At 32.9% G+C, this 23,053-nt stretch overlaps 1 protein-coding gene across 6 annotated transcripts in view; it reads left to right on the plus strand.

Moving 5' to 3' along the window:
- The first annotated feature begins 2,374 nt into the window (after positions 1-2,374).
- LOC143249165 (CUGBP Elav-like family member 4) overlaps positions 2,375-23,053 on the plus strand; it is a 489,962-nt gene continuing 469,283 nt past the window's right edge. For all 6 annotated transcript variants that reach the window (XM_076498610.1, XM_076498609.1, XM_076498608.1 and 3 more), the window contains exons 1-2: positions 2,375-2,616; positions 17,174-17,256. In XM_076498610.1, coding sequence (XP_076354725.1) covers positions 2,391-2,616; positions 17,174-17,256 — 309 coding nt within the window. In that variant the 5' untranslated portion in view covers positions 2,375-2,390. The remainder of the gene's footprint in view (positions 2,617-17,173; positions 17,257-23,053) is intronic.

A 23,053-nucleotide genomic window follows, 5' to 3' on the forward strand; every position in this document is an offset into this window, starting at 1 on the left:
GGTCGTTTAGAAAATAACTATCATTTTACGAATTTTAGGACAGAGAAAAGTTAAGTTGAGTCATATTTTTATAGTGCTCTGAGTGCATGAGTATACTAATAGTTTTTCATAATTTTCTAACGAGTGTGAGCTATTGTTTTTCACGGTGCTCTAAGTGTATGTATTCATGCTTGTTTTTATCTTACAATGTTATAAAGAGCATGAATCGTCCCTTTTTATGGTATTTTAAAAGTCTTTATTTATACTTGCTTATAAAATTTTAGAAGAATGTCTGATGGTTCTTCATGTATCACTTATGATTGTTTAAGATATTTTAGAGTATGGCACATATTTATTCGCGACATTTTAAATGTATAATTCCTAATTGTTCATTATATTTTAAAAAAGATGTATATTCATGATTTTTATGATGTTTTATGAATACTACTCATGGTTGTTTGTTAATATGTACTCATCCTCAGTTGATATAAAAATATTCAGTGCACATCATTTTCAAAAGGATTTCTCTAAAACAAAACAAATGTCGGAAACATTATTCTTGAACAGTCAAATTGTGAAAATGTCGTACTTCATGTTGTTCTTAAACACGTGGATGGAAACAATGTGTGGTACAAAGGTGTTAGAGATGGGCGAAGTATTTAATATGGTGATACTCAGTTAGGTAGTTCTAGAGGTTATGCAAATGAAATATATGAAGTATCAGACGAAAATAATTATTTTATCGTCAACAAGAAAATAATTTTTCACTAGGATCGGCTCATTAAATGATTGAGAAATTTGTATACAAATCTTTAGAAGAAATATTTTATCAAAACCTAACGTTTTATGTACAACAGTCTTATGATATTCACTAAAATCTTGACAACTTTCCGAAGATATATTTAGGTAAATTTATAGTTAGGTATGTGTAGTTTCACAGTTCCAAGGTGGGCCAGACTGACCTACTTCGTACCGAAAGTATAGGATTTCCTTGAATTGTACACATAGTACCACGAGAATTGTTAAAAAATCTGTCTTTTTTTTCTACATTTTTTCTTTCACTGAATTAATAATAATATTTATTGAACACGGATTTTTGCAAAAACTTAAAAAATAGAACACGTTAATACACATAATAAATATCGTTACGAGTCTCGTATTTCTTATTCTTTTGATAATACTTTGAAATAACGTTTCTGTAAAAATAACTTGTGTGTCAAAAATATTTTCACAGAAGAATTGATGAAACAAAAGAGTGAAGAAAATATATAAGATTAAGAAAAGTAAAAAAAACCGTCTGTATAAAGATTAATTTCTTTGAAGTTTTTTTATTAATGTTTATATGATTTACTGTCATAACATTGGGTCTAATTCTGTTTCATACAACAGCTTTGACTCGAATTCTTTCTAAACACTAAAATATCTTGTAAATAATCAGTTTAGTTTGTATTTATAGTATGATGAAAGGCAAAATAAGAACTCAGTTTAGTGTTTAATGACGCTGGAATGCTTTGTGCATACAGTCTATATCTGGACAATTTTAACGTTAAAAAAGGAAAAAATTTAAGAAATTGTTAACTTGCAACTCGATCAGAACACAAGGTAATAATATCCAAACTTGTACAAGTGATCGAAATCAGTGATGTCGAGGAAACCTACTTGTAGAGAAATATATATGTAAAAACGGCTCATTTGGGTTGAGAAAATTTTTTTGCGTAAAGGAGTGAACAACGTTTCAACCTTCTTCGGTCATCGTCAGGTTCACAAATGATGATGACCGAAGGTAACTGACCGGAAGCTGACCACATCTTTGAAAGGGGTTGTGTAACTGAGTGTCGGAATGTAGAGGGCGGGCTTAGATGTTTGAATATATAATTGTTTGTTTTTTTAATGTCGCACAAAGCTACTCGAGGGCTATCTGTGCTAGCCGTCCCTAATTTTGCAATGTAAGACTAGAGGGAAGGCCATGCCGGGCCCATTGAATATATAATTTTATATTATTTATTTTATTATTATTATTTATTATATTATTTTTAATATAGATATAAAGGTGTTCCTTTGTATTGGTTTATTTTGGGCTTAAGTTGTTGTATAAGTAAGGCTTCTTTAATTTTGCGTTTGTTTATGTTTGTTTCTTCATTTAGTATTTGAGTGTTTTTTATTAGTGATCGAAATGTTTGATGAAGCCCTTATCTTCCGTAATTAGTTAGACAGACGCGCTGTTTTCTAAGCCTGACCTGGTCAACAAAGAAGTTAAACACGCGACCCCGCCGTTCGTGCAAAGCCAATCATCCCAATCAGAGCGAAAGAGCAGCTGGTAGTATGAACAATCTTGTGGAACTGAGCATGCGCAGCGGAGCGCGGATAGGGCGCGCGCCTCACCTCTGAAGGCAGTGTGCGTGGTGTTGAACATGGCTACGCTACCAAACGGAGTATTGGACACGGGCGCTCATCATAAAGGCCCTCAAATTTATAACGAATCATCAATGATTACTAAAGATCATGATGCCATTAAGTTATTCATTGGACAGATTCCTAGAAATCTTGACGAGAAAGATCTTAGACCATTGTTCGAGCAGTTTGGAAAGATCTATGAGCTGACTGTGTTAAAAGACAAATATACAGGCATGCACAAAGGTAAGCCACACTTTCACCTTCTTTCCAAAAGATACCAGTTACAAAAGCTATCCGTTCCTTTGTTAAAGTTATAATTTGTGTTTTAAATTCTGTAATTTATTTAAATACAGAGGGACGGTGTTGTGACTAGACGCTGTGCAAGTTCATGCCAGTAATCAAAGGCAACATTTAATTTGAAAGCTTATCATAAATTTCCTGAACCATATGGTCTGATTTGTGACGGTGGACGCGCTGTTGACAGCTGTGGGCGATTGACAAGAGCCGCGCGCAGTGCACGAGATTCAGAGCACGCGGGTACACGTCACCTGACGTGTTCTTTGTTGATAAAAGGGAAGCTAGACGCTTGGTTCTGCATTTACGTCTGTTTCAATAGACTTCGAAGTTTACGTTACTGGTATAAGAACATAATACCAGATTACTATAGTTGATTTTTCATAATTCTTGAATTGGTAATTTGTTGGTATTACCATCTTAGCTGTTTCAGTTTTGACTGAAAATGAAATATACTGAATAATAAGACAATCACTGAAAATCTGATCACTTCAAGATTGGACATCAGTAAAATATATAAATATGCTAATCCACAGCTAGAGATAGACAAAAGCAAAGTTTACTTTACCATGCGTAAATATTCACTTGCAAATAGTTTAGAAAAGAGTTATCTAATATTACAACGTTAGATTTGGTAGTAAAGAGGGAAAGACAAAGGTTGAGAAAATATTAGTTTGTCGTTTGTGCCTTACTATAATTTATGATCATTTGTAGTATTAACCAGTTTTTTACTTCTAGCTGGCAAACACATATCTTTTACCCCACGTTTATATATATATACTGATTTTTTGACGCATGCTTTTAGGATATACTTGTCTCTATGCATGCCGGGTTTTCTTACGCATGCTTTTGAGATACACTTGTCAGTATACATGAAGATTATTTTTGAAGCATGTTGTTAAGATACACTTGTATGTATACAATATGTCTTTTTTTTACTCTTTTTGAAGATAAACTTGTCTTTATACATGTACTGGTCTTGATGTATAATTTTAAGATACACTTGTCAGTATACATGAAGATTATTTTTGAAGCATGTTGTTAAGATACACTTGTATGTATACAATATGTCTTTTTTTTACTCTTTTTGAAGATAAACTTGTCTTTATACATGTACTGGTCTTGATGTATAATTTTAAGATACACTTGTAAATAAACATGTACGGGCTTCTTGACTAAAGCTTTTAAGATACACTTGTTTTATTACAGAAACAAAATGTGACATTAAAATCATAAATAGAATTTTAAAATCAAAGTGATATCTTCCACATACACATACATTTCATTTATGTTTTTGAAACTTTACTGTTCTGTGGTACTTGTTAATGCGTTCAAGTATTCACTTTTCTAAACGTGATAATAGATAACAGTGGATAATAGTTCATCTATTAGAGTTGATTTTAAAATATAGTTAATAAAGCTTAGAAGAAGTTATTTAAGGACAGAATTCGATGACTTAATTAAATATTTAATCAGTGAATTAATGTACATTTAAACAGAAAACTCTGCATGAATTGAATAACTGAATTCCAAACGAGTTTTTGAGAAGAATTCGTTGTATTACTTCCGGCTTAACCTATCGAAAAACTAACATTTTCAGACTAGTTCGTCGAATAGTGTAACTTTAATATTTAAAGTTAAATGTTTGTCTCATTCCTCTAATTCGTGTAATTCTAAACTTGCTTGGGAGAGAGAGAGAGAGAAAATATTGGACTCAGATTTTTAAAACTGTTACATTGAACACACAGAGACACGTATTAGCTCAGATTAGATGAAAAAGGAATATTGTTAGACATTAACTGTTGAAGTGTTCCTTTTTTGCATATAAACGCGTTTATATTTATACAAACGCTATATGTATAACCTAGCGTGTAAACCTGACGTTACCTCACTCTTCATCATTGTATAGTTTATGCTCTCTAGAAAACATGGCGGCTGGCTAGGACTTCCTGCTTAGAGAATTTGCTCCATATGGCCTCATAGCTGTGATTATCTATACAGAGTTCTCTCTATAAAACATATTTTTAGAAAATGTTCAAACGTACTCTCTCTTTTAAACGCACTGCGTTATTCGACTAATAATAATTATATTGAAAAAATTTGGAGGCTTAGTAATGTAGATTTGTTTTTAAACAAACCATATGTATATATAAAATTGAAAATTTTACTACAAATTGGAATTGTCAAAGAGCGAATGCACCGTGTTTAAGAAAAACTAATTGTAACGAGAGTTTTGGTACTAAATTATCTTACAGATCTTCATAATCAGACTTAGACTTAGTTTCGATAACAGTAATCTATTAATTTAATACAGTTTTCTGTATGACAGAATTTTGACGTTAATGAATTGTTGTGACATTTGAAAGTTCAGCTATTGGGTATCACCGTTTTTAACATCTGTCATCGAACATTTTTGATTATTTTGTTGCATTAAAACAGTTAAAGAGTTTAAAAAAGGCATCTTCGTAGAATTACTTTTATAACACATGACATAGTTTGTTTTATGAGTTTTGAGAAGTAGCAGGAAATTTATGTTAATCTTTCTGTCTGTCACTATTAGTTTCCCTGCAATTAATTCGTTTCTGGGATAAAGATAAATAAAGAAATTCAGTGTATAGTGTATGGTAAATATCGGTTAAAAAAATACCCAAATTCATATACTAGCATTTTAAAACGCATGCTTAACGCTGAGCACCAGAATAGGTAAAACTTTGAAACTATTCACTCTGTTGTTACGAATTAAGTCCAAACTTTAAGAAAGAAAGAAACACGAAATTCTCTATCATTGTCACAAATTCTGAAATACTTTCTCTACCAGTCTGTATGTAAGTACCACTAGGTTATGACAAAAGAGCTTAAATTGGGTACTAGCTTCAAATACTTACACGATTAATGTGAAATACAAAGGTGAGAAATGATGCTAGCCAACGGATTTCGGATCTCAAAGTAATCCCAACATGAGGTTTTCTTTATAGTATGTCATATCTTATATTGTGTAAGATTTAAATATCTTTATATTGCATCATTTTTGAATGTCAATTTAATTTGCACACTACTGGCAAATAACATGAATTATATTATGAGAAAAAGAAGTACCACTTATTGACTAGTAAAAGTCAACAACAGACATCATGATATATAACATATATATATATATATATCCATTCTTGTTTCTGCTTCCGTGGTTTCGAAGTAAAGTAACTTTCAATTCTATTTCAGATTCCACATGGTGGGATATTGGTGAAATATATATATATTTTGGTTCTTTTCACCAGTTAACATCAGACACTTGACATCTGATATTTCTGTTTGTTTGTTTGACGTTAAGCACAAAGGCACACGAGGAACAGTTTGTTCGATCTCCATCGCAGGTATAGAGCCTCGAATATAGCATTATAAGCCACAAAACTTACCACTGAACCTCCAAGAGGCTGACAGGTTTTTGCAAGGAAAACATTTTATTTTATATTCCCATTTTTGTAGTTCAATGTTAAGATATGAACAAATAAATAAACATTTTCATAAATGTAATCATTCAATTCTACTCTTCAGTTGATTGATTTTTGTATTACAGCTGACAGTGTTTCGGCAAAGTTTAATTTCTGAAAAGCCTGATATTGTTCTCGAAGGCCTCATAAGATAAAAATCTTGGCGATTATAGTGACAAATAAATATGTTCCATATGGTTTTAACCAGAGGTTTGAGGGACGAAAAATATTTACATGGTTTTTAACAAACAACGCATGAGAGGCATTTCTGAAACGTTAGTGAAAAAAAATGTAAAAAATTAATAACTTATGCAAATTAAATGTTAATATTTAAACTGTTTTTTTTCTGTATTGTGTTATGTGCCCCCTTAAAGAATGAGATACAGGGTAACAGTCTGTTTACTGAAAAAACACACCAAAAACCCCTCCAAACTGTCTAGTGGAATTGCTAGAACTATACTAATAGTTATAAATAAACATTTTATTACATTTCACAACATAATATTTCAATATTCTTCTCACTGTAATGACCTTCACCTAAAGGACATGTAAAGTATGTTCTGGCTGAAAAGTAACATTAAATAATGCTGATGCAATGGAAAAGTTTTGAATGTCATATATCTATCTTTTCCTTGAGTTTTATTATATATAGAACGTGGACCTTACGCAAATATATTTATATATATATATAAGAAATTGTATGCAAATCCCATGTCACTTAATTACGTCTGTTCTTTCTAACATATTGAACACTTAGTTTATCTCTCAAATATTATTTAAATCATTTCCTTTCCAATATAGTAAATTATTGTTAAAAATTGTTCTACTTTTATTTCATTGTTCGAAAAAAATTACTGGAACAAAATAATAGCAATACAAGATCTTAATAAAGTGCAAATGAATAATTATTTTTAACGTTCAAAATTCGAATGTCAATTTCAGTTAAGAGACTAAACCTAAGGTCTAATGGTCTACAAAAAGAATTACAACTGGTCATGGATTTATTATATTCCATCAATGTACGTAATACTTAAATGGTACAAGATTTATCCACTCGAAGTTTACTGCTAATTTCGGCTATTCAGAAATCGGTTTGTTGTTATTCTAATTTCAACTCCTAAGACCATTCAAATAAACTTGCATTCATAATGTTACCTTCCCATATCAGACTATTAACGGCTGAGATACATAAGTGACAAACTGAATTCACATTTAAAATCTGTAGCTGTTCATAACTTGAATTAATTAAAAATTCTAACTTTTTACACAACTGAGTCGAAACTCAGCATGTGTCAACCTACCGATGTTATAGATATGTTAGGGATCAATGTTCACTTTTTCAGAACACAATTTTCTATTAACACGGGGTAACTTCAGCACTTAATCCTCATTCAAATGATTTCAAATTCAGGAAGCACAAACGTTTTACATCAGACTTCAAACAGTGTTAATACCCATCCGTATATTGGAAGTGACAAAACGAACAAAACTGGTGACATGGATTATTCTGTTTACAAAGCTATCCTAATTAACAATTAATTCTTAAGTTTTTATTTTGTGGTGACTTCTAAATGATGTTACACTGGACTATTCAAATGTAAATTGAAATTCGTAAAATTAATGGTCTAGAATATTCATAGTCACGTGTAGCGTCACTCTTAGGACCAAGTTCATTGTTTATTTATATAATCAAACAATAAATACAAAATAATTAAAGCTCTTTATACTTCAAACATATTTGCTTCTTTCATGTGTACATGTTTTTTGCAAAAACAACATAAATATAATTCAAACTTTTCTTCTCATTTCCAAAAAAATGAACACTAATTTACCACTGTAATAAAACTAGAAAATAACACCAAAAATAATAAAGACAATAGCCGCATAGGTGGAATGTGCTGCTGATGGTTACCAACTATCTGATCAGTAGTTATAAATTAGAGTCGGCTTTACCTGAACCTATGACTTAGCTGTTTAGCTCGTGTTGTTCACAATGAAAATACCAATAAAAATGGCGTTAATATGGGCTTATGTTTTTAAGAATTGACTTCTGAAGTTTTATTAATGCAATAATTTAATTTTAAAACATATTTCATTTAAAAATTAATACACATTTTTATAAATGACGAAAAATATTTTTTGCTCTAACTTAAAATTGACTAAACAAAATATTTCTTTATGAAAAGGTATTTTATCAATTGTTATTAAACCATTAAATATAATTGAATGGGGATTAGGGGCTCTCGTTACCGTGAGTTAATATGAAGTTGAATTTTGAACAATCAGTATTTTCATTTTATTTTGTTTTGAATATTTTTGTGATATTTGGGAGGATGATGGAATATTAGGGGTTAAATTATACAAGCTGTTAACAAAAATTGAGTTTGAATAGACGGAACTTTCTTTTCACCTGGCCCGGCATGGCCAAGCGTGTTAAGGCGTTCGACTCGTAATGTGAGGGTCGCGGGTTCGCATCCCCATTGCGTCAAACGTGCTCGCCCTATCAGCCGTGGGGGCGTTATAATGTGGCGGTCAATCCCCAATTCGTTGGTAAAAGAGTAACTCAAGAGTTGGCGGTGGGTGGTGATGGCTAGCTGCCTTCATTCTAGTCGTACACTGCTAAATTTGGGACGGCTAGCACAGATAGCCCTCAAGTAGCTTTGTGCTAAATTCAAAAACGAACACACAAACAAACAATCTTTTCACCTAGGGATAAATACTCCTTTAGCCACTTCAACACTAAATACGTTACTAGTTACGTATAAAAAGTTGAACTTCAACTTATATGGTAAAAGATTAGACATTCAAATTACCCTGTGTTAATAAAAAGTTTAGGTCTAAACAACTGTGTTTAACATTTAATTTTTGAATAAATATTTCTTTAGCTTTGAATGTATTAATAGATTGCTGTAAAAATTGACAACTGCTGAAATTTGGAAGTGGATTGAAAAGGCCATATTGCCTAGAGTATTTAACAAGCTGACTTACGAACAAATGAAGTTTTCAAGTTTTAATAACCGGATTATTTACAATAGGTGTCTGTGACTGGCTGGCGATAAATTTCAATTATAAACGGTCGGCATATAATCAGCTTGTTTTACAATAATATGTATTCAAAACAAGTCAAACGTGTACTCAAAAATTCGTCACACTATTTGTAATTACAGTTGTATCCAGAGCTTTAAATATTTGTCTCTTTTTCGTAAAAAGTCCACATAAAAGTTCGATTACTTTAGAACACACTCTTACAAGACATTATTCTTCTATACCTCTGTTATTACAATATAAGAAATAAAGCTCACTTTAAAAACTGCTTACAGCTAAACTTACATACATTTAACTGTACTTTCATAACTTAACTTACGTTCAATTTGTATTTGCACGTATTTAAAATAACCGACAGAAAAAAATATAGAAATATCTATTCCTCTAGTACAGTGGTTCTTAACCTTTTTCAGTGTTTGCACCCCTTTCAAATCAGTAATCATTTCTCGCACCCCCTGGAAACTTAAATATAAAAAAAGCTAAAAATATAAAGCATACTCTTATGTAAAAATATAGATTTGCTTTAATTATTCATGGGCATCCTCGCACCCCTTGGGAATCATCTTCGCACCCCCTAGGGGTGCGGGCACCCCTGGTTAAGAACCCCTGCTCTAGTAAGAATAATATTAATCATAACGAGAAAATAAGACGAAGCCAACAATATCACATGCAGATACAACAATTAAAGTACATTCACAACGTACAACTCGAACAGAGCTACGTAATGAAAAGTGTCATAACTATAACTTATAAAATAATTAACTTTTAACACTTGTTATGAAAACTAAATAATCATTGAATATCAAGTCACTAAACAAACTAAATAATTTCTAAAGTTAAACAGTCTTGTATGTTTAACAATAAGCCCCCTCTTCAAGATGATGTATACAATATTTTCACACTTTATACCAATACTATTCCAAGTTTGCGCACAAAGTATACTCATATAATTTGCACCAACATTTGCAGTCTCCATGATGGATTTAATGTGGAACTGATGGTACTAAAGATGGAATGCTCACCTCATGATCTTCGCACTGTCTATTTCGCACTTCTGGATGTATGAAAGGGGCTGATTGTCCATCTGGATGATGAACTCTTTATAAATATAAATAGTTTATATATAGTTTATAAATAGTTCTGGAACATCTGAGGGCAAATATTATATCCAGACATGCTCTTGAGATTACGAAAGAGTTCTTTTCATTACTCAACAACATTTTACTTATGCACCTTACTGGATACAGTCTATCTTCATGTTCTTGTGGAAATGGCACTCTGATTCTAATGTCTGGGGCATCAGCCTGAACAATAAAGGATTTATTGAAGTCTAGCGTTCTAAAAACTGACGAACTTTTCAACATGTTCTTCTCGAATGCCATCTGCTGTGGTCGTTCCCACTTTATCTTGTTGAATATATCTTTCTTGATAAGATTAGTGAGCACAGTTTGGGATGGACTTCCTGTAGTATATTACAAACCCCAGAAAGAGTCTGATCTGATGATTGGTCATTGGAGCTGTTGCATCTTGTATGTGGGGTACCTTCTCTTTTTTCATAGCAAACTATCAGTCGCCCACCTTTTGTCCATCACTGTATAGCACGAAATAGCATATGTAGAACTTAAATGGTCTGACGGTCAAGACCTGCTGTCTTCACTCGCCTAAACAGCTCCATAAGTTTCTTCAGGTTGTATTCCTATCTATCTGTGTGGTTCAAAATGTCATCTACATAATGCTTAATAGTGGTGGTTTTGTAAACCATCTCCATCATCATGCAGTTGAACTTTGCTGTTGAGTTGATTATTCCAAATGACATTGTATTAAAGTAGTAACATTTGTCTGATGTCACAAAGGTTGTCTTGTATTTAGATCCTATCTCCATCAGGATCTGTCAATAACTTTTACTTAGATCGATTTTTCAAAAAAACTCGATCCCATCTAGTTTCGCCATGATAGCCTCTGGATTGTTTATAGGTTCAGCCTCTGGAAGTCTGTGCAGAAGCTATTTGAGCAATTCCTTTTCTTTATGATTATCAGTGGTGATTCCAGCTTCTAACCTTGTCTTAACTTCCTGATTGTTCAGGTTTCTCCTCACGTAGGTTATCTGGCAGGGCTTTACCTTAACTGGATCACTGATCGTTGTTTTTATTTTATGTTGCACACTGTCTGTCTTGCCTAATCTATCTGTGAAGACATCTGCATACTAGCACAATAGATCTTGTAATCTTTTCTTCCGCTTGCCAGTCAGTTCTTCACTGATGTTGACGTCTTTATGTGTTTGATATCTACGCAATGGTCTTATACCTTGTAGGGCTTTGTCACCATTTTTAAGTTCTGCTTCTGTGACAGTCAATCCTACCATGTCCACCTATGCTTCAGTAACTGCAACTGTTTGGTCTTCTTCCCTCTCGTAGTATCTCTTCAAAAGATTGGTGTATTAGATTTTAATCTTTAAGTTTACTTTCATTTCGTAGTATATTTTGTCAACAACTTCTTGCACTTCAAAGGTTCTTTCCACTGTAGGGTGAGTTTGTTGTTGTCTGTAGGTAGCAGAACAAAGACCTCCTGTTCGACCTTCGATCCTTGGCCTTCTTGTTATCGAAGCGCTTTTGACTGTCTGTAATGAAGTTATCTTCTCCAGTAGAACTGGTTTGACAGATCTGGTACAATTCTGCTTATTTTGTAAGTCTCTTTTCATGTGTATTGTGCTCGACTTTCTCTCATGCATTTTGTCAAAGTTTTTCATTGTAGGATTTTTCTTCTGTGCTTTCTTGAGTTCCAGTATTCGGAATGTCACTTTTTGAGTTTTGAAGAGGCTTGGTGGTTTGATTTCTTTTCTTCTCAAGAGCTCTTATGGTGGCTGCAAATGTCTCATCAATTTCCGTTTTATTTCGTTCTTCTAAACGTCTACTGCCTGGTATATTTTCTATCATCAAGTTTTCGTACACATGACTTTAAGTTCTCCCATGTAATATGGAGTATTCATCTTTATTTGTGCTATAGAAAGCGTTCCCAATGTCTCATAAATCGGCACACACAGACATACACTGCACGCCATCTGACCAGCAGATACTAGGCTAGTTTTTACTGCTTCACTGCTGCACCAACTTTTTCTAGGACTTTTACTTTCTTGTCCCTGAAATAGCCTCCACCTACTAACATGTTGTGGTTTGTTGGCACCTCTCAATGTTTGTCACATGCTCTAATCACTACTGGCACTGTTGATCCATTTGCTAACTTGAGCTGGCTATCAGTTGTGCATTACTTAATCATGGAAATAGCAATTCCTTCTCGTGCGAACCTGACAGGTTACCTTTTTTTTTTTTCCTGGCAGCAGCATCCATGATGGTAATCATTCTTTTTTTATTTCTTACCAATACTATCTTTGTAGGTAGCTTCAGCTGCTACATATTGAAATTTCTGCTATTGTGTGTTGAAAACAGATTTGTAATAATTCACAATATGTCCAATTTTATAAAATATATAGAATCACTTCTCCCTTTTGTGTTTTTGTTACATTTAGTGACATCCTGTTTCTGGTCAGCCGCCCTTAGTTTCAAACATAAGTGGTTATTTTTGTACTTACCAGTTGCCCCCCCCGCTAGTACAGCGGTAAACCTACGGATTTACAACGCTAAAATCAGGGGTTCGATTTCCCTCGGTGGGCTCAGCAGATAGCCTCATGTGGCTTTGCTATAAGAAAAACACACACTTACCAATTTTACTTTCTCCATAAGCTTCCATATATTGTTCTGCCAATTTGATTATTTTGTTCATCTCTTTTGGTGCTATGTCCTTCATGAACAAATGAGCATGTGATCATGAACTGTTCAAGTAATAGTAAATCTATCAATTCTTCAAAACGATTTTCACATTTAACCATGCCAATCCAATTTGTGAAGCATTGATATGGATGTGCCACAAACTGAAATGCAGTTTCTCCAGTGTTAAGTTTGACTTTTTTAAACTTCCAATCATATACCTTCTTCGGTAAGTTCATAACGTTTCAACAAGACCACTCTTAACTTGTCACAATCTAAAGTATCTTCTGACATCATGCCTACATATACTTGCAGAACTTTTCCTGTGAGAAGTGGGCTGAGACAGACTGTCTAGTTGTTTTTGTCCCAGTTCAACTTTAGACATATATCTAATATGTCATCTCTGCTTGTCAAATTATGGAAGCTTGGATTGGTTGGCCCTGACCCCATTGTCATTCTTTGGTCTTTCTTTTTTTCTATTGGGTGAGCTTGGCGATCTCGATGAATGCTCTTATTTCCATTTTTTTCTTTTCCTCTATTTCTTTTTCAATCTTTCTCTTTCCTTTTTTATTTTAGTCTTTGTTCCTCTCTTCTCTTCGTATAATCTCTTCTCTCTAATTCTTGTATTCGTTGTTGTTTAACAATGGTATTTTTAGTTCAAGTCTCTCAACTCTCTATCCGTTTATTAAAATCAATCGACATGGTTATATATCGTGATTGTAATCTGTATAACATTTATACCACCATTTCAGCTGTGCATATGTAAGCCTTCTTCTGCTGTTGTTCATGTCTTAATTTTACCACCGTAAAATCCTGGCTGGTTCACCAAATGTCAGATATTATAAGGAAGGATTCTTTACAGCTGATGTGTATGACTTGTTAGTGATAGACAGCACACAATCTTTATGAGGAGTAACCAGGTAAACTATCTATATTGCTTGCATTCAATATGAAACGGCAGTCTCCCATTAGGGTGTTCATTACTTAGGAGTTTTTATGAACTCTGTATGAATGTATTATGAAAGTTTTCGTGATATATCTAATTAACTTAGAAGAAACATTAACCGTTGCCTTAGTCTACAGCATATAAAATCTAATATGTCGTAAATTCATTAATGCAACCTGTTTTCTCAGTATTGTTTAGAGAATGTTGTATTTGCTGCTACAATGTTATTTTCTTGAATATTTATGGGGGAAGAAATGAGTAATAAAAAGGTTGATCTATCTATGTGGCTTAGGCCAAAAGTGTTAAAATGCTTGGCTGCGAAAGAAACATTTAAATAAAATCAAAACATGTCTGTTAAAAGTAGAAATAACTCGCACGAAAGTTCCAATATGCTATGTATTTTTGAATCGATTGTGTGTAATGTCTTTAGGACGTGGTATCGGTAATTTCAGTCTAGAATGTAAAATTATAGTTAGGCCAGTCGTATACACGTAATTAGGAATTTTATGTTAGTGCTGTCAAACTTTTCTTCGTGTCCCGAGTGTTTTTCTCTCATACTTTTAATGAACTCTTCTTCTATATCCTTTACATGCGTTTTTAACCATATAGTGAGTGCTTTATTAGAGTATTGATTACAAGTCTTCAGACCACATCACTAGTCCTAGTGGCTTTTAACCACATAGTGGATGTATATAGAATCTATATAAAATAGAAAATATACTTATTGTTATCATAATTTTATAAACAAATTGCTAGGTAATATTACAATTGTTCCAGATATTTATTCACGAAAACAAATATTTCATTACAGTTGTAAGCGTTTACAACTTAAATTTATAGTTCTTTTATTAAAACGAACAGTAACGCCATAGTTATACATAATTTCACAAAGTTTGTACAATATATCTAAGCTTAACAAATTACTCACTAGCTTTTACATTCATATCTCCAAGTTCTACAGAAACCAGTCTGCCACACCAAAACATGATCTCAAAAGGTTTTATAAACTAGTTTCTTGTTTAATTGTTTTTAAAAGTTGCTGTTTCTTTGTGTTGTCAATGGGGTGTTTACATATGTTCAACTAAATTCTTAATAACTTTACTTAATCGAAATATTTTTCCACATGCGAAGTGCTTGTGCTGTATAATACACATTTTACAGTTTATCATATTTTAGCTTTGAAAAGGACAAAGCGTGTGTGAGTTATAGATGAGTTTGAAGAACATTTACTCTTTCGCACCATAGTTGTTGCAGACATAGCGAGTAGCGAGATAATCACTAGAATAAACTACAGGGTGTTCGTAAAGTCACTGTGCAGTTTTGTCTGTTAATAAATATATAAATGCACAGTGACTTTCCGAACACCCTGTACAATGGTTTCACTAAACATTGTAAGCATTACGTGTCAGCAGGGTACTACTAACATTGTTGACTTTGTCTGAAAATTTATGTTATTGGTTGTACCAGCAGGGCAACACTGTTGGTTGCATTAACAACTAACATTTTTAGTTTTGTCTGCAAAGTAACACTGTTAGTTATGACGATAGTGTGACAATGTTGCTTATATTTTCAAAGTAACACTGTTAGTTATGACGATAGTGTGACAATGTTGCTTATATTTTCAAAGTAACACTGTCGGTTATGTCAAAGAATACCATTTTTGTACGTGCCAGCAAGGTAATTGTGATTATGTGTGCACAGCAATGTTTTGGCTGTGTCAGTATGGTAACACTTTTGGTTGTGCTTTCAGGGTGACAGTATTTATTGTGTCAGCAAAGTAACACTGTTGGTTGTGTTGTGTCAACAGGATAATAAATTAACTGTTTATCATATTAGCTTCATATAACTCTTGGATGGCTGTGCAAGGTAAAAAAAGCTGTTGGTTATGTTTGAAGAGTAACGCTGTTGATTGTGTCCGTACTGTAACACTGTTGATTGTATCTGTAGTGTAACACTGTTGATTGTGTCTGTAATACAGGGTGTTCGGAAATCACTGTGCACTTATATATTTATTAACAGACATGTTTCAATATAGAATACAGGAGGTAAATATGAATGACAATTAGAAAAAATGTTGAAAGTAACCCCCGTTGGCATCAATACAGGCCTGGATCCTTCTTATTTTGTTTCTAAACACCGCTATCAGTTGCTGGCTTGAAATAGACTGAATAGACATATGATTACAAAACTGCACATTGACTTTCCGAACACCCTGTATAACACTGTTGATTGTATCTGTTGTGTAGCACAATTGATTGTGTCTGTAATATAACACTGTTGATTGTGTCCGTAGTTTAACACTGTTGATTGTGTCTGTAATATAACATTGTTGATTGTCTCTAGTGTAACACTGTTAATTGAGTTTGAAGTATAACAGTGTTGAATGTACGTGCATTGTTCTAGATATAAAAGCATGTATAAAAAGAACAGAATGATCTCTATTTATTTAAACAGTAACAAAATGATGTTTCTATACAAGTCCACTGAGTTGTACTGGGACAGATGCTAAAAAACAACACACTGAAAGCTTGAGATTAAAGCACTGAATACAGACTATCGTGTAAGTTACTCAAAACATTTTCTGCATATTGAAGAGAGAATGAATTTGAAATACTGATGTTCATTAAACACTCCATATGTAATTTAAATTTCGTTTAAGATATAACAGAAGTTGTAACCATGTAGTTCGAGCAGTACAGCAAACTTAATAAGTATAATCTCGTGTGGTAAGCTTATATGAAAAAATCATTTTTTTGTATGGACGCGGAAGAAATTTCAGTAAAATATGCATTTGATATTTTTTATTTGTGTTTTCATACGGACAAACTAATATATATATTAACTTTTTAACAGTGAGATAACAATGGACATAGTGTGCAATAAGTTTGACAGGGTATGGTAACTGATCTATTTCTTAAGAATTGTTGACAGATAATTTTAAAGCAAAGTTTCTAATTATTTATATATGTGTGTGTGTTAAATATTTCTTTTCTTTTTCCAAAGAGGCAAAATTGAAAAGAAATTCTGTCACGTAGAGGCCTAATGCATTCTTTGATTGCCCGTACCTGTTGTTGTGGGCTGTAGTTTCGCTTATCGAGGCTTATCATCACCTTTTGTGTCAGTAAACCAAAGAAATACCATCAGGCTTCTTGTATGGTGAAGTGTATATAATATATATGACGAAGTATGTTGGTCTCGAAACCCCACAAAGTTTTCAATTGTTCCATCTAAATCTCAGCACGTTGATTTGCTCTTTATTTTTGTAGGGTGCGCCTTTCTGACTTACTGTTCTCGTGAAAGTGCTGTCAAGGCTCAGAACGCCCTCCACGAACAGAGAACCTTACCAGGGGTGAGTGATAGTTTGGTTTCAATGCATCTTCTTAGTCGATTATTATATTTATTTTTCATTTTCTTGATGGATGGAAAAGGTATCCAACATTTCCATCTTGATGATGCAGGTAAACTTGTGCACATGAGATTATTTCAGATTAGATATAGGTTGAGACTTTCAAGACCCCCTTATAACGTATATTTGATCAATTTCGAAACCATATGCACCAGATGGTGTTGGTATAGCTCACACAACAAACAATCTTAGGCATTAGTGATCAATATCATGCAAGGGTAAAAAACATTTATTTTAAGTGAAGTAACTATTTCGAAGTTGGTTTAAGATTTACTATAGTTTTCATTTATTTGGATAGATCTCTAAAATACGTAGAATTGTTTTAACGGTTATGGATCCGTTACAATGTGCAAATTATATTAACCAAGCTCATTGAATAAAGAAAAATAGGCATGACTCATCGGAGGCACGCACCAGCAGGCAATTTTAAGGAAAATTGGTGGAAAGGATTTAAATTCACTATATACGCCATTACTCCCTTCCTGGAAACTCTGTATGTGAAGAATTATATTTGACCACTCACTTATTTAGTGAGCTGTTTGTTTTCACCTAATTATCTGTCTTTCTATTCGTGTTTATTTTATCTCTTTCCCTAAAGCTACTTGTCTGGAAAAACTTGATCTTAATATATCGTCATGATAATTATAGCTTGACGAAATAAAAGCAAAACATGTGAACCATACTTTGGAGGAAAAGGTCGGTTGCATGTCTAGGTTTGTTACTGTGCGCCATTCTAAATTACGTCGTTTGTACAACTTAAATGAAACTGACATTTTTGGTGATGTTTGCTGGGAATAGCCTGGGTCACGGAAAGTTGGATTTAGCAAGATATATGTTTAGAACCAGAGGGAAATATCTGAGTTCAACGTTTTCAAAATTCTGTCATTTTTTAAATAAGAAAGTTTTAGTTTCACATTTGTAACGTAAACTAAAAACTTACTTAAGACTTTTAAAGAGTAATTTTTTAAATAGCATTTATTTAAAGAAATAAAGGGCTTCATCAAATGTTTTTTACTTGTGAACTTAGATTTATTTATTGTTCTATTGTTAAGTGTTCCAGAAGTAGTGTGTTTTTACTTGTGAACTTAAAAATATACCAGAACACTGTCTATACTTGAATATACCAGAACACTGTCTATACTTGAATATACCAGAACACTGTCTATACTTGAATATATATCTATTTTATTTCAATCTAATTCATCTGCATGTTTGTTTGTTTTTGCTTTTAGCACACGTAACTAAATCCATATATACGAGTATACATATCCTTTTTTCAATGTAATAATTAACACATTTATGTAGATTAACGTTCATTTTTATTTCCGTAATAGATCATAGACCGTCAAGTGTGTTAGTAATACAGATTTCTGTATTAGAGGATGGACAGTTTTTGATAGTTATAATAGAAGTTTCTCCATAGCTTAGAAACTACGGAATATAGTTTGTTTAGTAAGTTGTGTTAGATTACTACAGCTCTAACTATCTATATGCTTACACATATAAATATACGCTCCAGGAAACTTACCAGTTTCTATTCTGATATAACTAAATCCTTACATTCTTAAAACATTTATGAAGTTCCACACACGTAATAGTCTAAGTTTTAGTATTTGCTTCTCTGTACGCTTTGTATAACTGTTTTTTAAACAATGAACACGTTTGTTTAGTGAAAGAATTAAATGTAATTAATTGTAATAAGTAGTGTAATTTACACATGCCTGCTTACACCTTCTAGTAAGAAATAGCGAAAAAAGTCACCCCAGGAGTCTTTCTTTCCTTTCAGTACCAGTACCCCGCGTCTTTTTTTGCCCATTTCCTTTGTGTAAGTGCTGCCCTCCAAAGCAAAAAATTAGAATAGTATTTGTTTTCATTTATTAATTGCACGTATTAATTAATTAATATTCGAAAACTTATTGTCTGTTTCGAGTGACATGTCACAATCAGGTGTTTGATATTGCGTAGTTTTCGCTTGTCTGCTATTTCGTGATTGCGTATCCATATAAAGACTGTTTATCAATCTGCGTATGGACATTTGTCCAACAAAGCAGCCACGACGTCTATTATTACGTGATGAATCACTTTTCCTAACAATTCATGTTAACTTTCTCCACAAACGCACTTCAAACCAAGTTGCTAGACGAAGCTGAAAGCTAGTCGTTTTTGATTATCCAATTGCTTCCACTTCTCATCACTAGCTGCACCGCGTTGGCTAAAAAACTTCTTACATGCCCGTATTTTTCATATTTGCTGGGAATTAAAATCTAACAAGCAAAAATTAATGAAATTATTTACGTGTAAAATCAGTTTCTCCCCTTCACTTTTCGCGTTAGACCCGACCATGTTCACGAGGACGTTCCTTTATCCTGAGGCGAGATTTTTCTAAATGGAGGTTTGCTTGATGTTAAGGTAGGTGCGATGCAAAAGTTTAATTTCCTTTGGCAACCCGGGTAAGCGTCTGTCTTTCTGCTGAGTTCCGTTATGTTTCCTGGTTACAACAATATTTGCCCGGTTCGTGATGAGAAAATCAAATGTTCAGTTAACGACTTTTGATGTGCTGTACGTCCCCATAGCTTAAAGATAGCGACATGAACTTCACAGAGTGTAGGGACAGGAAACTGTTACTAATTAATAGTAATTAAATATATAGCTCTATATATGCAAAAACGGCTCGTTTGGGTTGAGAAAATATTTTACATAGAAGAGCGAAAACGTTTCGACCTTCTTCGGCATCACTGATTAATATATAGCTCTGTAACGTTGGGTAAGGCATCCAATATTGTCTTTATCTCTCTCTGTATGGGCTAAGATAAGTTGTTCTGAATTAAACCGTGCACGCGTTTGTTTCTCTATCTATTGATAATCGATATATATATATGCGCATTTTCAGAAACAACTATTATTTGAGTCATTGTGCTCGTTTGGTACTGATATTTGTCGTTGTAAGTACTAAGTACAAGTTACTACATTTAAAGTTCAGTAACTTTCTTTAAAGGTCCTACTTTAGGGACATGGTTTGAATCAAGATGTCTCTTGAGTTACAAACTGAATTATTGATGTATAAATATTGCCATGCTTAGTTTTTCTCTTACTTTGACATTATTAATATTTTATAGTATATTATTCAAGTGACTCGTACTTCGGAATTTTCTGTCATAAATGTGTTACGATGAAAAAAAAAAGATGAATCTGAGTGTGTTATGTTTTTGTACAAGGATTTTTTGTTTGCACTGACTTGTTATTGAAGTCTCATTTAAAAAAGAAAGAAGAAAAAGGATAATTTGTCACTTTTTTCTTTCAGGAAATCAGAGAAATGGTATAGAATGGCGTGGTCTTTGTTTTTAGGGTATCAAAGAGGATACACTGTCCTTTATATTTTTAGACACCACAAAAGGATTAGTGCTTTTTTTAGGCATAATTGAAACTGGATAGAGTGTCATGTTTTTTGTTTTTGTTTATGCATCACTGAACTGGAGTAAGTTGTAATTTACGTTTAAAGATCCATATCTTACTAACATTAGAAATCCGCTAAATTACTCATTAAAGTGATAAAACTGACATATTATGGTAGTTTTATTATTGGGGTCTCGTAGATTGTGTGATTTTGTTTTAATATCACAAAGCATAGAAATGCTTTAGCTTCTAATATTTTGTATTATTTAGGTCTTACTAAGTGCGCCCTCTTGTGTCACAACGATAATTCTGCGAACGTATAATGCTAGAAACCGAGTTCCGATACACATGATGGGCACAACACCGATAGCCTATTGTGTAGCTTTATGCTTAGCAATAAACAAACAAAAAATCATATAGAATATACTGCTTGTGTTATTCAGATTTTCTTAAAGTTATATATCGTATGCTGTGTTACATATCTAACTAAAGTAAAAAATGAGATTGCTGAAACTACTTTTCATTCTTTGGGTCCAACTGTAAGGTGATAAAGGATGCAGAATAAAGTGTTTTGTATTATTAAAATTTGAGTAAAATATGACATAGGCTAAATTTCATTGCTTTAGCTTATTAAAGTCTCACTAAGTGTTTCACCAGTGAGACAACAGTAACATTGTAGACTTGCAACGCTAAAATGTGGCGTTCGATTCCTCGCGGTAGAGAAAAGAGATAACACATTGTGGCTTTGTTTAAAATCAACCAACCAGAAAACCAACTCATTAAATGTGTAATGAAGTGTGTGATATTGCTACCTTGCGTTGTCAGTGGCTGACAAAAGTGAGTTATCTAGATCGTCTAACATTGTATTGTCATGATATCATTAGTGTTTGAAAATGTTTATGGGATATCATTTTGCTTTTTGTTATTCAGATCTTATTAAATACAGGATAAATTACTGTGCCTTGCTTTATTTGAATCTCAGTAACTTAGGAAAATTGTCACAATGCCAGTTATTGTATATTAGGACCTCAAAATGTTGAACTAAATTACAGTTGGTACTACAATGAAAATTTTTATTTTGTGAAGCCTCATTTAAAATGCCATTTTAGACATTATTAAAGTGAAGTGACATAAAGTCTTTGTTAATACTCTTTGTTACTAGGGTCATGCTATAGAGGTACACAATATCGTGTGTTCTATTGACACAAATGAAAATGCTGTCGTTATTGAAGCTAACGAGTTATTTGATTAACATCGTGTTGACTCTGACTTATATTGTAGAATGTGAAGGAACTATCGACATTGCTATAATAAACTGCGTAATTTGAAGCATCTAAATAAATAATTAAAATGGCGGTCAAAAAAATGAATATTTGTTTTCCTAACATGGGACCACATGTCATACATCGACAAATATGCACTCTTAAAAACCGGGTTTCCATATCGTGTTGAGTAGAACGCACATAAGTCATTGTGAACTTTGTGCTTAACAACAAGCAAACAAATTAACCCCTTGTTTATTTTAGTGAACAGGTTTTATCTATATAGTACGTTTCTTTAAAACTTTCTTTGAACCTGTAATTTTTTAAGTAATTTTTTTTATTTCCCAAATCTACAATATTAAGCATTTTTGTCGGTATGTGTATTTGTTTGTGTCATATTAAAAAACCTCCAAACTTATCGCTTTCTGATCACCGAGAGACTTTCAGGGATTTCTAGATATGCTCCAGAGGGATTTTAAAACCCCTCACTTCATTATTTTCTTAGTTTTACGAGTTATAGAGTAATTTCAATTTCCTTTCTTGTTTCTGTTTTAATGCCTACTTCCCGGACTTTGAGTATCATAAAAACTGCTCTTAGTCTAGTGGTTATCGCGCTAGTCTGTAAGTTCAAGGGTTTAATGTTTGGGTCCAAGTGTCGGAAAACACTTTACTCTCCCTAATCGTTATCTTATTTTTAGTCGTTTTAATTTCTCCTTTGTTTAGTGGCTATTGTTTTTAATCGTTATTCATTTTTTCGAGAAACTGAAAGCATTTCAGAATAAAAGAAAATAGAGAAATATGTTAAAACGTATGATATACTTTTGGGGATATTCCATTTATTCCAAAGTGGAAGAAATTTTTGCACAGCTTTCAAAGTGTACGAAATAAATGCCAATTAACGTTGGTATGTTTGATACTATTCATATAAGAAATGCAACCTCTGAGTAAATCCCAATCCGAATCAAACAAACAAACAAAAATGATTGCCTCATAATATATTTGAATGATAAAATTATGTATGAAGTTCAATTAAGCAGAAAGTTACACAATGGAATATTTGTTCTCTACCCACCGCAGTTATTAAA

Source organism: Tachypleus tridentatus, chromosome 4, assembly GCF_004210375.1.
Source record: "Tachypleus tridentatus isolate NWPU-2018 chromosome 4, ASM421037v1, whole genome shotgun sequence".
NCBI lineage: Eukaryota > Metazoa > Arthropoda > Merostomata > Xiphosura > Limulidae > Tachypleus > Tachypleus tridentatus.